Here is a 17,711-nt window from a genome sequence, read left to right on the forward strand (position 1 = left end):
TAGCTATGGTGGAGGACATTCAGATCAGTCAGAATGGGGAGCAAAGGACCCATCATGGCGCTCGAGGCGGGGCTGACGAGACAGAAATGACCCACTGTGGAGAAGGCTGAGGGCGGGCATGGCGGTGTCTGCCAACACGGGAGGGAGCGAGTAGTCGGAAGGACCCGACAGAGCAGAATAGGACCATATGTTGGGGGGAAGCTAGAAAGACACGTTTAGGTTCAATATAAGGAAGAATTTCCAAACATGAGTGTTCTCCAAAGATGAGAATGAGTGAGTTCTCCAGTACTGGAGGTATTCAAGTGTGGACACAAGGAGAACCGGGAAAGAAAGCAGCTAAGGAGGATGAGCAGTTAGGTTGGACCAGAGATTCTCAGGTGGGGTAACCCCCCCAACCCCATGCCAAGAGGATATGACCAATGTCTGCAGATATCTGAGTTGTCACAACTCAGGGCGGTGCTATTAGCACCTTTAACTAGAGATCAGTAATGCTGCTAAACATCTTACAATGCCCAGGACAGACCCCACGACAAAGAATTATCCAACCCAAATTATAACAGCGTGCAGGTTGAGATGCTCTGAAGGAAGTAAACTATAAGTCAGGAGTCTGGGGTAACGGCCCCTCCAATCCATCCAGCAATGCAGGAGACTGTGGAGGATAATTGTTGAAATGTCAGGAATACCCAGTTTCAGAAAGGACTGTGCAGTAAGATATTCAAGTACACAAATCTCAGAAATATATTTTCAGTTTCAGACATCATGGGCTATATTTTGGGACTCTGGCCATCCCTACTGAAGCCAAAACTACGAGGCTGTTAATCCTCCAAAAAGCAAATTTATGGGCTCCCACTGACTTCCACATATAAATTGGAAGCGACATGCACAAATCTAGAGGCAGAGAGGGGTGGGGGTGGGGGGAGAATAGTTGAAAACACGCAGAGAGATCCACAGTGAGATTTCACCCAAAGGCCTCTAAAAATTATCCCTGATTATTTTAAATATACTTTTCGTGCCTTCTGGGTGATGAAATGTACCAACTCCCAGAAAAATCCTGGAAGTACGAAGAACTGCATTTTCACCAGAGGCACCACCAGCAGGGCTGGAAAATCCGATGGAGCCGAGGTCATCTGGGCTCTGTCTATTACCCCAGGGCAGAGGTTAGCTAACCTTTCTAAGCCTCAGTTTCCTCATTTATAAAACAGGACCAATCACATCTCCTTTGTAGGACAGCTGTGAAGATTACACAAGCAAGTGCAGGCATGACCACGTGCCATGCCTGGTGCATGGTAGATGCTCACTAAGTGGCAGCTATTATGTGCGTGGTTATCTCCCTAGGGGATCTAAGTAGCACGTGCCATTGGGCGAGGTATTCATCAGTAAAATCATGTCATCTTAAAATTTGCAATCTGCCCTGGCTGGCGTAGCTCAGTGGATTGAGAGTGGGCTGTGAACCAAAGCATCACAGGTTCAATTCCCAGTCAGGGCACATGCCTGGGTTGTGGGCCACGGCCCCCAGCAACCCCATATTGATGTTTCTCTCTCTCTCTCTTTCTCCCTCCCTTCCCTCTCTAAAAATAAATAAATAAAATCTTTTAAAAAATCCTTAAAAAAACCCCTCACAATCTAAGATGAAAATTAGCTAGCCCTCATTATAGTTTTCTATTGTTATTGACGAAAATAAATAAGTAGCTGCCCATCAGTAGCTACACATGACCTCACATAATCTTCCTAACACCCTAGGGAGAGAGGTATTGCCAACTCCATTTACAGATGAAGAAACTGTGATGCGGATGCTCAGTGGCTGGTCTGCGGTCCTATCACAGTAGCTCCTTGTGGCAGAAGCAGAATTAGAACCCATGCATGGGCAGGACACCAGCACCCCGCTGTCCCCCGCCCGCACCCTCCTCTCTGCCCTGCCTGTCTTTCTCAGCCTGCGTCTTCGCTCTGCCTGGACCCGGGGCATCTCCCTGCAGCGAGGCCTGACCTCAGAGCTCTGCAGGCGCCAGTGGATAAACGAGCAGTTACAGCAAAAGTGACTCCCAACTTGGAATACCCTTAGGGCAAGGAGAGAGACGCACGAGTCATTTTCCATATTTCAAAAAGCCACCCTGAAAACATACATTTTCTCTTGATGAAGCCTGAAATATGAACTAAAAGGCAGGGTTTCGTGGATTTAAGCTGGAATTGTGCACCTCAACCCTCCATGGTAACACGGGTTATTTCAACGTAAGGAGACACTCCGATGGGTGGTTCCTCACGTCTTTGATGAACAAAAGTGGGAAATAGAAACAAGACGGCCTGTTTCACAGTAGAAGGTCCAACCCGAGCTCCATGGGAGAAATAAAAAATGCCCTTCGTGACAAAAAGTCTGGGAACCGCTGTGTGAGAAGGAAACCGCATGAATCCTACACCGTCAGGCACAAAACGACCAGCACCCGAGGATCTGGGGGGAAGGGCCATTGCGCAGAGACACGTGGGCCCTCCCTGCCCCTTGCTCGTAGGGGAAGGCTGCCCTGCCCAGGGCCCTGTGGAGTGGACGCGCCGCATCTGTCACATGTGTTCCCAGCCCCGGACAAGAGTTCATGCGACATTCTAGACTCCCTCCTCTGTAAGCTGCGGAGAAACCTCTAACTTGTGTGACTGGGTCAACAGAAGGAGCTGGGCCAGCCGAGGCCTTTTTCTCCGGGAAACCAGGATCGGGGCACCGAGAGGGGGCGGCAGTTTCAGCGGAGGCAGAGGACGGGAAGTCGTGTGAAAAGCCCCCTGAGGACGCAGTGGCCACGGAGTGGCTGGAGTCAAGTGGGGAGGAAAACCCAGCGGTGGGCAGCGAAGTCAGTAACCCACAGAGCGAAGAGCGGGTATGGACGGGAGGGAACAGCGCATGGCGGGGGGCACCTCTGGGGGTCCAGGGCCAGCCCTAGCTCCTGTGAGATCCAGAGGAACCGCACCTGTCCTTCTCTTTGAGTTTCCTGGAACTCCCATTGTGTTTTGACAAATCCCACCCTGCTCCAGCTAGTTTAAGTGGTCTCTCTTACCGGCACGCAGGCGAGCCCGATTAGACCAGACCTTCCGAGCCTTTGGGGAAACACCCTTAAAAATCACATCACAGATCCCTGGCTGGTGTGGCCTGGTTGACTGGGCTTTGTCCCACACACTGCAAGGTCACCAGTTCAGTTCCCAGTGCGGGCACATGCTTGGGTCCTGGTTGGTGCAGGCTGGGGCACATGCGGAAGGTAACCCATCGATGTTTCTCTCCCTCTCTTTCCCTCTCCCTTCTCCTCTCTGTAAAATCAAAAATAAAACAAATACTTAAAAAATCACATCACAGAGTCATTCCCTGCAGAAGAGATAAGATAGAAACGGGCCTGAATTCTTTATAGATCTAAAATGATGTGTATTCCACGCCCGGTGGAGTCAGAAGCCCACAGGGGAAGTAGCCATGGGATGTCCAGGAAAACCCAAGAGCGGAGAGAAGGGCCCGCGGGGCATGGCCCTGGAAGTCTCCCCCCCCCCGCCCCCCCAGATGAATAACCACTGCCCTACTGGCCAGGTTCTACTGCCGGCTGTTGCTCTTCACATCTGTTTTCTCTCTGCTCTCTCCGCACTGTGATGGACGGAAGGATTGGTCCCCCATTTCCTGTGACCATGGGGCTGGGTTTTTGACCATTGAAACATGAGAAGAAGAGATTAAGTGCTACATTTCGGCTGGTATGTGTCACTTTCCCCTTCCCGGCAGCTGCTATCTTGGCCATGTCATGCAGTTGGGGACAGCACACTAGGGCAGTGCTAATTAAGTGTGGCCCGTGTACCAGCGGCTCCTTCTCCGATGCTCTGGGGCTCCCCCATGGCAAGACAAAGGAGTTTGTGTCAGAGCGCAAGTCACTGAGATCATTGTTTAGTTCCACTGAGGTTTGTTTCCATCGTAAGGGGTCCCTATTGAAGGAACGGGTCCTTAATGAAAAAAGCGGTGCATTGATGTACATGCTGGGGCAAGCTCCCTGTCTTCTCAAGGCCCAGCCCTTTGAGGAGCACACCCCGGGAAATAGTAGAGACACAAGAATGAACAGGGAATGAACTCAGGTCTCTGAGTATGCGTGTATTTCTGGGACAGAGCTGCCTGCCAGCCAGGAACACCTGCCCCGGACCGCAGTGAAAGAGGGAAACAACCCTCTCTCTTGAATGTGGCCCTGCATTGTGAGCGTTCTGTCCCATGGCAGTTTAGCTCCCTGCTAACGAAGCCAGTGGGCAGGTCCTCTCTGGCAGGGCTGTGGTGAAGATTTCAAAAGCGATGAGAAAAGGACACCCAGCCAGGGTCTCCTGCGGCTTGTCCAATGCTGGCCGAGTCAAACACGCATTGGTTTCTTTCTCTAACTGGTAACAGTTCACTACCTGGTCTGGTCCGGTCAGGGGAGGGGCCACTGCAGCCATTCACATCTATTGCATCCCTTCTCTGGGCCTAGGACTGGGCCAGGCACTGTGGACGCAGCCTTGTGCAATATGGCTGCAGTCGCTGCCCTTGCAGGGTACCGAAGCAAGTCAAAGGCCATCCCAAGGCTGGGTGCAGAAAGCCTGGGTGCTGGGGTGCTTGGAGCAAGAGCTGAGGTCGGTGGAGGGACTGGGGTGCCTCCTGGCCTGCCATAGACACACATACACGGACATACATGGTGAATTGCCTGGGTTAGCAGAATTGCGTTCTCCGAAGCACTGTTCCCACCCGCTAACGTACTGACAAGGGTTTTTCCTCAGCCTCATGGAGCAGAAATTTAAAGATTCTAACATAATGTTGATTAAACTAAGGGGAAAAGACGTGTTTTTCTACAACTTAATCTGGAGAGGCACGGGTTTAATGCCCCTCTAAAGACCGGGGTTGTATAATAGGAGGTGTTCAGACCTGAGCGTTTCTTGGGTCAGACGTTCCCTCGTCCAATTCTCACCAAGAACCCCTCTGATCCAGGCTCTCTGCCGGCACACAGAGAGACAAGGCCAAGTCCCTGTGCTCAGGCAAGCTCATGGCCAAGTGGGAGGCAGGGCCTGCGGACGGTCTCCGGACAGGGCAGCACCTGCTTCCCCAGCCCTGGGATCTGAGGCAGAGGCCAGATCCCAGCAGGATGGAGGCGAGGCTGGCTGAGGACTTTTTCCTTTTGATTTTTGCGTGTGTTACTGTGTTTCCTCGGCTACTCACAGTGATCTTGAAATCGGCAGTTTTTTTGTTTTTAACATTTTAGCCAGGCATGGGCATGGAAACACCTCGGAGTATTCAGACGTGCAAGGTGCACGTGTAACCATCTAAGAATGGCACACAGGCATCCAATCGCCGAATATTCTGAAAAAAGCGTGCGATTTCAGTCTCACCGGTATCAACACCAGCACTGACATGCAGTACCCAGGATCGTCCAGAGAGACAGTTCACCAGAACTGGTGAGGAATAACAGGCCTGCAGGAGTGCGCAAATCCACCCCCAGCTCTGGCAGCCCAAGGCGCGGCAGCATCCTACCAGCTTCTGTTTATTGTGCCATTGCTATGGTGCCCGTCCCTTGGTATCCATGGCACTGAGAACACAGGGAGCAGGGCCTGTGACCCCCCTTCACATCCCAGAACTGAAGGAGCAGAGGGAAGGTGGGCAACTCTGGAGACGCGTGTGTGAATAGCAGCTGAGGGACAGGGAGCTTTCTGGGAGACGCAGCCAGGGACATTGGCATCAACGTTTCCTCTATTGCATGGATGCAATATGCTGGCGAAAGGAGCCAGGTGTGTAGGACAGCCATCCTCCCTGTCCCGTCCTCCGTCTCCATCCACGTACAAGTGGGCAGGGGCACCTGGAAAACCCGGCTGCTGCTGGTGGTGGTGGTGGTGGAGAGAGGCACTGGGGGTGGGGGAGACACGCACCTGGAGGTTTGTGGGCTGGGACTGCGAACAGGGCCGGGGTCCACGGAGTGGAAAACACCTGAGAGTCCGAAGTCTCTGCAGTCCCAGCTCCAACCCTCCTCCAGCAGAGCTGAACCCAAAGCAATTCATCTTTCGAGCTCACCTCTCTGCAGCCCCCGCCGCTGCGATCGGGCCCCGGGGTCACCCCCCTCCCCGCCCCCCCCTCCCCCGTTGCGGGATCGGGAGGCAGCTAACGGGGAGGAGCCCAGGTGAGGCTAGACAGGGAGGAATTCTCTAAATTGTGTTGGAGCGAAGGCGTCGAGGATGGGAAGAATGAATCTAATGCGGGGGAGGCGGAGGGACAATGTACACTCAGCCGTTTCATTACCCGGCGGGAAGATGGATGGGTTTCGGGGACTATTGTCCAGGCGCTCCGGCTCGCTGTAGGGATACGTCAGAGCGCTCGGGTCCACGGTGGAGGAGCCCCGGGGCCCCCCCGCCCGGCTCGCGTATAAAGTCGGGGCCTGGCGGAGGCTGCAGCAGTGGCGCGGACGGCGGCGGCGGAGCTCCTGCGGGTCCTGGTCCTGCGGTCGCTCCTCGGCGGGGAGAGCGCACTCTCCACTCAGCTCGCGGCGCGCTCCCAGGACGTCCCGCCCGGATCATGCGCGAGCTGCCGCTCGTCCTGCTGGTGCTGGTCGTGTGCCAGGCACCCCGGGGGTCCGCCGCCCCGGTGCCGGCTGCCGGAGAGACTGTGCTGGCCAAGATGTACCCGCGAGGCAACCACTGGGCGGTGGGTGAGTGTCCAGCGCGCACTAGTCCTCCGCGGGACCAGCCAGAGCTGGGGGCCGCCTCTCCATCTCTCAGCGTTTGTGGGGCCCGGCTTTGGGGACTGGGTTTGCTCCGATCTTTCTACCCAAACACGAACCCCTTTCTCCCAAACTCCACCCCACCCTTCCCCATCCTGGGAAGCCGTCCGTCTCTCAGCAGCAGCAGGACCGTCCTGGTCCCCAGGTCTTCCCTCTTCCCCAGGGTAACCGACCCAGAGCGCAGCTCTCCAAAAACTCCCAACTCTAGGCGAGGGAGATGACCTTCCCTCCGCACCTACCCAAGCCCTCCTTTTGTCCTGCGCTGTTCTCTCCCTGAACAATTTAGGGGAGCTGGGTCTTCGAGCGCGTCTCGGAGCCCTGGTCCAACCCAGGGCCTCAACTCCGTCCCGCGTGAACCCAGGCTGAGTCTTTGCGTCTGGCCAAGCCACAGGTGGGGGACCCGTGGCGCGCACTCCCGCTCTGGGTTTCAAATGTGTTCAGGGAGCAGTGCCCGAATCCCGCCACTGTGGCTCTTCTGAATGTTCTCAGTCCCTCTTCTGTCTCTGCAGCGATTGTTTTTTTTTTTTTTTCTTTTTCTGCCCTTCTGCCCAACCCTCCATCTTTCTATCCAGCAGGCGCGGTACTCCGGGGATGGCGCCTGCTCTCCACGCTGATCCCGGCCTCTCTGTTCCCACAGCCCCACTCCTCCCCACCTCTCTCGACTCGCGACCTCACCCGCTCCCCTGGCTCCTCTCCCTTTTCCTCTGCCCACAAGTCCTGCCCCCCCAGGCACAGGCTGACGGCTCGCTCCTCCTGGCCCCAGGACCCCCAGCGCCCCCAGCGCGCAACTGGAAGGCAGGTAGTGGTTCTGAAGCCTCGCGCTCACCCAGCGTCACCCTGGGGCTCTCCGCCCACGCCAAATATAACCTCTGGCAAATGCAAAGCGCTTCATGTACTCAGAAACCTCCCCCTAAAGCCAACTACAGCAACCCCAACATTTCCTGGGGTGCTGCTCATCCCTGAGGAGATTTAAGGGTGGTGGTGGTGGTGGTGGTGGTGGTGTTTGGGTCTGTTTCCTTAGTCATCTACTTAAGAGTGGGGGAGGTGTGTTGGAAAGATACTTGCTAGTCCGCGTGTGTCAGCCACACCTGTGACCCTGTCAGCCACACAGCTTCTCTGTGTGGTGTCCCCACGGACTCATGGGAGAGGGGGAGGCTGGAACTGTCACCCCCTCAGCGGTTCCGGGCTGTGCACGCTTCCATCAGAGGACTGGGAAGCTCCTGATCGCGGCAGTAGTTTTCATTGTTGCTGGAAGAGTCCAGCAGCCTCAGGGATGAGAGCATTCTCCATCTCCGAGGGACATGGGAACTCGGGCGGGGGGGGGGGCACAGAGCGGGGAGGGGGGGATGTGAAGTTACAACAACAACAGCAAAAACCCATCCTCAGGAGAGGACACTTACAAGATGTTAAAGAAGCTGAACCTAGACTTGATACTTGAAAGAACTTTTGGGGCCTTAGAGCTAGTGGCCATTGTCCAGTCTGGCCACCAGCTGCTGGGCTGGGAAGGTGAAATGAAACTTCCGGATTTCCAACCTCTTTTGGCTCATCCATATTTTTTGTACTAAAAAGGCTCTATTGCCCTGGCTGGTGTGGCTCAGTGGACTGAGTGCCAGCCTGTGAACCAAGGGGCCACTGTTTCCATTCCCAGTCAGGGCACGTGCCTGGGTTTGTGGGTCAGGTACCCAGTGGGGGGTGCTCGAGAGGCAACCACACATTGATGTGTCTCTCCCTTTTTTTCTCCCTCCCTTTCCCTCTCTAAACATAAATAACTAACTGAAATCTTTTCTTAAAATGGCTCTGTTATTAGGTAACCGTTGCAGGTCAGAGGGAGGAGAAGAGAGTTAGTTGGGGAACTGCAGCCATATTGTTCCCGGGGTAAGCCAGCCCTGATTGCCGTAGTTCCAGAGCACACCTGGCCTCAGATACTTAGCGTGTCTGGCCTGTCATCACCCTTGGTGGTGCTTGGGTATTCCTTACCGAAAGCACATGGACCTGTGAGAACCTTAAATTTTCTTATTGCTCTCAAACCCACTCTTTTTCCCTTTTCTCCCCTGGCTGGCTCTGTGGAGTTGAGGAAAGCGGGAGGAGAAGGAGGAACTCACACGGGGGTCTAAAATGACATTGTGGTTGAGGAAAAGCTGGCCTTGGGGAGAGCGCTCACAAGCCTGAATAGTGTTCGCTTTGATATTTAGCTTGCCACTGTCCTAAGTAAATGCCTGTCATCCTCCATCATGAAGGACATGCCGTTTCATTTTAATTATTTTCAAACTAAAGCTTCATATTGCTGTTGGCACAAATTTGCAGGTTTGTTAAGTGAATTACTTCTGTCCATTGAGAGAAGCGTGGTGTGGCAATGGCATGCCAGTTATCAGATCGAAAGCTTAGCAAATTCTTACCTGGCTCGAAGTTCTTGGAAATGTGTGTATGGGTATGTGGGGGCGGATGACGGAAGCATCGGTCGACGCCGGCCCTGGTGGTGGCTCTTACTTCGATGTGAGGCATGACCTAGAATACCTGCACTCAGCACGGAATGGCTTGACATCATAGCACCACTCCAGCAACTGAAATACGGTTCAAGGGTCTTAGAAAAACTAGCTCCCAGAAGTACTCAGCACTTTGTCTTAATGGGTCGTTTCCTGAGTTAGGAGGGTAGTCTTCAAGTTTTGAGTTGAAGAGAATCACTTATGCTCCATTTTAGTGCTATTTTTTAACTGATTATAAAGGACAAAAGCATTTTTTTTTCTCTCTGGGCATGATTTTATTTTTTCAAGTGCCTGTCTTTGTCTATGCTGAGGTCTCCATTATGATGATATGGACAGATAAAAAAAAAAGATGATGGGAAAAGAGGTGGAAGTGGGCATATCATCCATGTTGCCATGGAGATGGTTATTTGGTTGACAGTTGCCGGCTCACCAGTGAAACAGGACCCAGGAATGCACGCTTCCCTGGGACGTTATAGATGGTGCCCTTTCCTTAATGACTAGTCTATGAATCTGGGGGTGGGAGCCTGAACACTACCCACCCACCAAATATGCAAATGTTAACAATGAAAAAAAATGTCCCAAGGATCTACGTTAAATCAATCACAGAATGGTTTTTAGCAAAGTCCACAAAATTATTCAGGCATGACGACAATGAAATTCTCTTTTGTAAAAGCATCTCCATTGCCCCTCTGTTTCATTGCCATAATGCCTTTCTCCTTCCTAGCATGCTAACAAGATGATAGGAAATGATGGTAGGCAAGAGCCACCGAGGTGATTACTGGGAGCATCAGGTTCTGATCTTGCTCTCCCATTGTCATGATTCAATTTCCTCCGTATAAATAAAGCCAAGTGCCTTGTTACTTCCTGGGAAGTTGTGCAACATAATCACTGTTATGGCTACATGCCAGCTTATTTGGCGGATATCCGGGCACCGAGTTGACCAAGCTCTCACACTGCTATGCAGTGAAATGTCATTTTAAGACTCCCCAGTACTCACAGAATTAGTTATCTGAGTCGCGTAATGAATGAGTCATGGCATATGGATATGTGATCCTTATTTTAAAATATTTTTATCCTCACCTGAGGACATTTTTCTCATTGCTTTGAGAGAGAGAGAGAGAGAGATTGACTTCTTTTATGTGCCATGACCAGGGATTGAACCCGCAAGCCAGGTATGTGCTCTGACCGGCTATTGCACCTGTGGCCTCTTAGTCTACAGGAGGATCCTCCAGCCAGCTGAGCCGCACCAGCCAGGACTGGCCTCTGTGAGATCTCTATTTAAAAAAATAACATTAGGAAGCCTTTTGTGGACCTTATCCTTATTTCCAGACTCCACAATGATTCTTAGGAAGTTCAAAGACTTCAAGGCATCATAATATAGTCGAGTCTGGACGGTGAGCTGATTTTAACCCTAGTATCTTTGCTTCTATGTATGTGACCCTGGGCGAGTCTCGTTGCCATCAGACTTACTACAGAGTGGATCCAATGGGATGATGGTCTGCATTTAAACGTCCCGGAAACAGTACCTTGCAATCCCCTGCCGGCAACGAGGTCACGGCGAGGGCTTCCCTTGGTGCCGAGAGCTGCCGGGGAGGAGCCCCTTTCTATTTTGTGTGCCTGACGTCTGTCAAACGTCGGTCCCATGATATTTGCCTTAAATACTTCTCATGCCAGTCAATGCTGGAGCCACAGAGAGCTCTTACTGTGTGCACTTTAAATCAACAGCACTATAGTTTTATTACTATCAGAAATGTGAAGATACTATACTAGCTGATTATAGAAACATGGGGAAAATCAATGGAAGAAAGTGTATAAGATAACGTGAGTCTGTTTAAGCAACAGGCTAACGTGTGACCTTGAGTTCCCCAGCTCCTTCGACTCGGTGGCTGTCTCCACCGCATACACGAGTCTGTGTTTCCGGTGGTCCGACCTTCTGCACAGCAACTTTTATTCACGTACGTGGGAACTTTGACAGCCGTTCCCTGCCCATTTTAGACCTCCCAGAGAAAATTCTGCATTGATCTGCCCGGTCAGAACTTGTCTTCAACTGGTTTTTCATTACTTGCTTTAAAACTGTAATTTCTAGGTGATGCTCTGCCTCGATTCAACCTGGGCTAAATTCTGAGAAAGTTTAAATGAAAAATTCCTTTGGTGCCTTTGTATTCCAGAGAGGAGATAAGCAACACCTTTCTTTCTGTCTTTCTTTTTTTTTTTTAATTGCACAAAGAAAAGCATTGAGACCTTTCTTTTCAGTAGCAGTTTCAAATTGGCTGGGGGAAGGCGTTTGAATTCTACCATTCAGTTGGGAATGGGACACGGCGCACACAGAGTTGGCGACAGAATTTCAGATGCGGATGGCTCCTTTTGGAATTCACCTCGTCCAACCCGTTCATTTTGTGCTGGAGAAATTGAAGTCTGGGGGCGCTGAATGGCTGGGCAGAGGTCACCCCGTTCATTAGCAGAGGGCTTGGGACCAAACCCAGGGCTCCAGAGTTGCACGTCTGAATTCTGCCCAGCCCATTCTGCGTTTTGAACAGAAAGCAAAACCAGCCATTTCGGAACTAACTCTTCGTAATAAAATGCTATTTATTCTGCATTTAAGAGGAAGCAGCACAAACATAATTGGAGTCCTTTTAAATTTCTCGTTCATTTATTCCTCTGGGTTACATTTGTGGCGTTCTGTTTGTGTTTCTTGGTTTTTACAGGGCACTTGATGGGGAAAAAGAGCACAGCGGAGTCCGCGGCGTATGTTGACGAGGGAGGGAGCCCGAGGCACCGGCTGCGGGAGTACATTCTGTGGGAAGAGGCTGCAAGGAATTTGCTAAGCCTCATGGAAGGAAAGGGGACCAGAAGCCACCAGTCGCCTCCAGGGGGCGCCCCTGGGTATTCTCCAGTCTACTTGGGATTCCGAGGATAGCAGCAACTTGAGAGATGTAAGTTCAAGACCCAAAGGTATCAAAAACCTGCTGGGGAGGAGGGGGTGGGGCTGGGGCTGGGGGTGGGAGGTGCTTGGGGAGAGTTGAAAGGAGAAGACAGTCCCTCAGGGAAGAATAAAATTCTTTACCATGCAAGCCTTCACAGCCACCACACTACGTTAGCCTGACGCCAGTGCACACTAAGGAAATCAGGAGACAGTTGCCACACCATCTTTGCTTTTCAACGTTAATAGATTATTTTTCCTCTTAGCACATCAGCGCTGTTGGTCCAGAAACCCAGTTCAGGGGTTTTGCGAGCAATTGTGTGTATTCGCAACTGAGTGTTGACGGATGTTTCTGGACTCTGCCAGGCCCGACCAGAACATTTTGACAGTGAGACCATATTTGAGTAAATCCCCGTGGGCCTGCAGATATGGTTTACTTTTGATGGGCACTTGGGGAAGGGCCTCTTGGTGGATGTTTTTAAAAGACAGGGTTCTTGTTGGTGACCTTTCATGCAAAATGTCCCAAGTCTGGATTTCATCCTAATGTGGCAAAACTTGGTGCACATACCTGAGGGCAGCTGACTTGTCCTGTAAGTGATTTTACGGAAGATTGGGAAAAACAATCTACCGAACTGGCATTGTTTAGACACAAGGACAGTAAACAAGTTACAACAAAGAATAAAATGCATGGGAAGAAGACGAAGCAGCTGAAAATTAAGTGTTTCTCATGACCTGTTAAGAAGTATTCATGACATTTATGATAAAAGGCAAAAACAATTGGAATACTAGAAATAATAATAATAATAATAATAATAATAATAATAATACCTAATTTTAGGGAGCGGTTACTATGCCCCAAGCACTGGGAAGAGCAGCTTGCCTCCTTTTTGTCTGCCAATGCCCACAGCAGTCTGAGAAGGAAGATTCTGCTGTTCTCTCCACCATAGAGTCTCGGTGAGGAAACCAAGGCAGTCACACAGCTTTTCACTGGTGACACTGGGACAAGAGCCTGTGCTGCCTGCCTGGACAGCGTGCCACCAGGACAGACATCTGCTGGGGCCGGGTCCGCAGTGACGTGACAGGGGGAGGACACAGGGCGCAGTAGCACCTTGCTGCTTGAACTTCTGATGAGAAACAACACTGTTCTCACCCACGGGGCCTGGGGAGCTGGCTCCTTCCTGTTGGGCGGGGCTGACTGTTTGACTGGCATCCCTTCCAGAGGCTCGGGCTGGCTCTGCCAACCTTCAGCTTCTCCTCCGGAGGGAGGTCTGTGCCTCCACTGTGGAGTCTTTAGGCTAAACTCAAATTCAGACTCGAAATTCACTTCTTGCATTAGGCAATGTCTCTACAAGAAACATTGAGAAGGAAAAAAAAATCTGGATTAAATCAGCCAACACAGAAATAGATAACAATTCCATATAAAGCCCTGAGTGGGTCTCTTGCCCACACCTGTGCGATAGGGATCACAGGTGGTGTATGATCAGCTCCCCCCTTTTTTGGTGGATCACAGGGCTGGAATTTGTGATTGACTTCTTAGCTTCTGGCCGGCCAAGCCTTTTTTTGACCAAGTGCTTTTTGGGACATCCTGTGGATGGATGGCCAACAGCAGTGCCTTCTCTTTTGTCTGAAGAATAATGCCAATCACCATCCAAAAGCCCTCTAAAATAATTTTACAAATACTGACACGAACTTACCTTCACAGCTCATTCATAAAACACACACACACAATCATGGTATTAATCGGTAGTGCTTCACCTTGAACTCGACAGCACTATCCCGAACCTGGCTCTGCCTCACTTTGGGTCGTTAGGACAATTCAACTCCTTCCTCAAGGATGGAGACTTCCCCGCCGTGTTCAGAAGGCCGTTCTGTAAGCTTGGAGGCGGGTCCAAGGGAACAACTCCCACGAGGTCTCTGAGCGGCAGCAGCGGGGGATGGACTGAGTGGACTGTCAGACAATGAATGCTGTGAGGGGACGATATTTATCGGTCGTTAACGTGACCTGAAAAGTCACCTTTATATAATCAGGCCTTGCTTTTCTACTGTATCTTGTTACGCCTTGTTCTTCCTGTTACAAGTTTAGGAAGCCCATCCTGGTTCATTCCTCTTCAAGTTGAATAATTAGCTATTGCGAACATTGGTACTAACTGGTATATATCCTTTGGAATATATCCCCTGCTAATATGAAAAGCAACTTCAACAGTTAGCTTTGTATCGGCATAGACCCAAACACCTTGTCACTCCCGTGGCTTTGGAAATCCCGCCCCAGTGAAAGTACGTTGTCCTAAAAATTGAGAACATCTTCCAGCTGTCTTGTTCACAAAGAGGGCATACCGAAAGAATAGTTTGTATTAGGAATTCACGTATCTCTGGGTGTTTGAAAGAAGTTTAATAACTTAGCTAGGCATTGCCAGAATTAGCAACAGGACTTTTCAGAGGCTGAAGAGCTTTTCTTAACATTAAGAACTATCCACATACGCTTGCCTCTCCCACTTTAGACAGAAGACATCGAGTCTGGTTGCCGACTCTCCTGGAGCTGTAGGTAGAAACGCCGAGGGTCTTCCTGCGTTTTGATGATGGCGATACTGACTTAATTCAGAAAAGATCTGTGCAAATGTGCACTGAATCTAGCCTGTGATGTCATGGCAAACAAGCTCCAGAACTTTACCAGCATTTATGACCAATCATTTTCAAGGTTCATTTAGCTTTCTGTGAACTGCACCCTTCTCACAAAAATGAATGGAACTCCACCCCATGGTTCCCGTGACAGGGGCCAGCGTTTAGGCCAATGAGGCCGATGAGCTCTGGAATCCTGCATGTGCCTGTGGGTTGTGCTGAGTTTCAACAGAGGTTGAAGGTGGCCTTTGGGTTCCTCTTGTCCTTTGACGAAGTTCATTGTTCTTTGCAGCCTTAGGTTTTCCTCCTCTTACTTGGTGGACAGGAACGAGGTCTGGGGGATGTGTTGCCGAGGTCGTCATGGAAAGGAAGGAAATGAGCAAGTTCGCCCTCACTTTTCAGGGACTGCTACCACTGTCCCATCACATCAGGCTGGGGAATAGAAAGGGGTTATCTATTAATACGTGAACTTCTCCAAAGGAAGCTCTGAATACAGGAAAAGCAACATGCAACCCAGAATCACTGACAATCCTCTAATTACCCCGACAGTTTCCGTGAAAGAACAGAGGAATGTGCCCCACCCTGGCTCCTCCTCCTCCTCCCCCTCCTGCCTCTAGGTCCTTGATCTTCCTGGGATACAGGCTTCTTCTTTTCCTTGCAGCCTCCCCTCCCCTCCCTTGAGCCAAACTGCTCTGATTCTATATGTTCTGCCAGGGGGAGGACTTCTATAGATCCTTTCCTATGTCGTCAGCTGACCCCTCTTGCGACCTGCATCTCATAATGCCAGAAGCATGGCAGCATTTACAGGCAGGTGGGCAATGCTTAATAGTGCATCCTGGGCTCGTGGAGGAGAGTGAAGAAAATTGGCATGTGTGGGAATCGAACCCCAGGCCCTGGCCTCATTAGCACCTGGCCAAGACAACTGAGCCACAAAGCAGATAATAACCGGTTTGAAAAAAATCAGCGGTTCCTTTCTTAGGAACAAGTGGCTAGTCTGGATGTTGGGGAAACTGAATTTCCAGCATTGTGCTCTTGAAAAGTGTAATTTAAGCTCTGCTCTAGGTGAGAAGTGTCTCCTCATTTCAGTGGGCAAAGGCTACTGTGTGAGAACAAAGAAGTATTTTTAAATGATAGCTTTCCTTCTTTCTTCAGTCTTAGTTAATTTGGACAACACACTTAGCATTGGCAGAAACCCAAATTACCTTCTCTTCCCAAGTTGCCCATTCTACTACCCGTTATAGTCATGGGTTTGTGGTGTGTGATTGTGTAATTCATAAACGAGCTTTGATTTGTGTAATGAGGTATTGCCAAGTGAGAACTAAAACCCCACATTCCCTAATAGTCCCCCTACCCCACTCCTACTTTAGTAACACCTCCTGGGGATAATATATTTAATTGCTAACATTAGTCAAAATATACCTGAGTCATATCAGAGTACAAGTGAAGCTCATATAAAAAAAAAAAGGCCCCCAAATCTAGTGGCTGCCTAAAAGGAGGAGGTTCATTTCTCTCTCAGGGACAGCTGCGGGCTTCAAGCATTCACACACTCAGTCGCAATCACCTGGGGGCCTGTTCAAGCACAGATTGCTGCCCACCCCCACCCCCGCCCTCCCCCTGGCCGCCAGGTTTCAGCCTGGTAGGTCTGGGTGACCTGGGAGCTTATCTTTCTGACTAGTTCACGTGGTGCTGGCAGTCTGTTGGGAATGGATTTGCTTCAGGCGTCGGACTTCGGCGTCGCTAACTACATTTGCTTAACTCTTTCTAACATTTTTTAAAAAGATTTTATTTATTTATTTTTAGAGAGGGAAGGGAGGGGGAAAGAGAGGGAGAAACATCAATGTGTGGTTGCTGGGGGCCATGGCCTGCAACCCAGGCATGTGCCCTGACTGGGAATTGAACCTGCGACATTGTGATTCGCAGCCCGTGCTCAGTCCACTGAGCTACGCCAGCCAGGGCTAACATTTTTTTTTTTTTTTTAAGTTGCAGATCTCTCTGCTCCAGGCTCTCAATGGGAAGGAAGGAAACCCCAGCGGAACGACAATGACAACGGCAGCCTCTCTCAACGAAGCAAAACGAACCCCTTAAGAGACTTTGCTCCATGGGCAACGATTCCCCTGGATCGGCCACAGGATTTCCTTTGTGCGAAGTCCTTCACCATTCCTGTGTCTTTCAACCTTGACTAAACCCGTGGTTTTCCAGCAGCATCTTTGGGTTTAAGTTTGTTTGCTGTGAATAATTGTCCGTAAAGAGTCTTCTAGTTAATGCTCTCTGCACTAGGCTATGTGTCCATTATCTTCCAGTCCCCTGACCTGTTACCATTCCCAATAAATGCTTAAACACACTGTCCAAAGGGCAGGTGGTCCTCTTATTTCAATTTCAGATGAGAGGACAGTGTGGCAGAGAGTAATAAAAGAAACTTGATAATGAACTTGCATGCTCATGGAAGAGGGCAGGCTGAAGTTTTAGTTCTCCCATGGGAAAGCCACTGACTGAATCCTGGTAGTGACTTACAGACTTTCTAAAGGCTACTGCGAGACGCTCATGCTCTGTGATGACCATCAGATGGACTACAGACTGAGTTGAAGGTAGAGGCTGGCTGGATGCATCACTTAGTGGTTCCCATTTCTTCAGCCCCAGCCATGACCAGATATTTTGCCAAGGCTCTTGATATTCTCCTCGTAACAGTCTGATAAGCTGAGAATAAGCATTATCATTTAATTGATAAGGAAACAACCTTGGCTGGTGTGGCCCAGTGGACTGAGCACCGGCCTGAGAACCAAAGGGCCGCCCATTTGATTTCCGGTCTAGGGCACATGCCTGGGTTGCCAGCCAGACCCCCAGTAGGGGCCGCTCAAGAGGCAACCACACATTATGTCTCCCTCTCTTTCTCCCTTCCTTCCCCTCTCTAAAAAGAAATAAATAAAATCTTTTTTAAAAAGAAAGAAAACACAGGATTACAGA

General features: G+C 50.4%; 1 protein-coding gene across 1 annotated transcript; it reads left to right on the forward strand.

Moving 5' to 3' along the window:
* Positions 1-6,417: 6,417 nt before the first annotated feature.
* On the forward strand, positions 6,418-17,086 carry LOC123826274 (gastrin releasing peptide). The gene is given in 4 exon segments (XM_045850260.1): positions 6,418-6,659; positions 11,920-12,080; positions 12,082-12,147; positions 16,731-17,086. Coding segments are annotated over 4 exon segments (465 nt in total). The 5' UTR covers positions 6,418-6,526; the 3' UTR covers positions 16,836-17,086.
* Positions 17,087-17,711: the final 625 nt, after the last annotated feature.

Source organism: Phyllostomus hastatus, unplaced genomic scaffold (assembly GCF_019186645.2).
Source record: "Phyllostomus hastatus isolate PE091 unplaced genomic scaffold, TTU_PhHast_1.1 phas_contig_80, whole genome shotgun sequence".
NCBI lineage: Eukaryota > Metazoa > Chordata > Mammalia > Chiroptera > Phyllostomidae > Phyllostomus > Phyllostomus hastatus.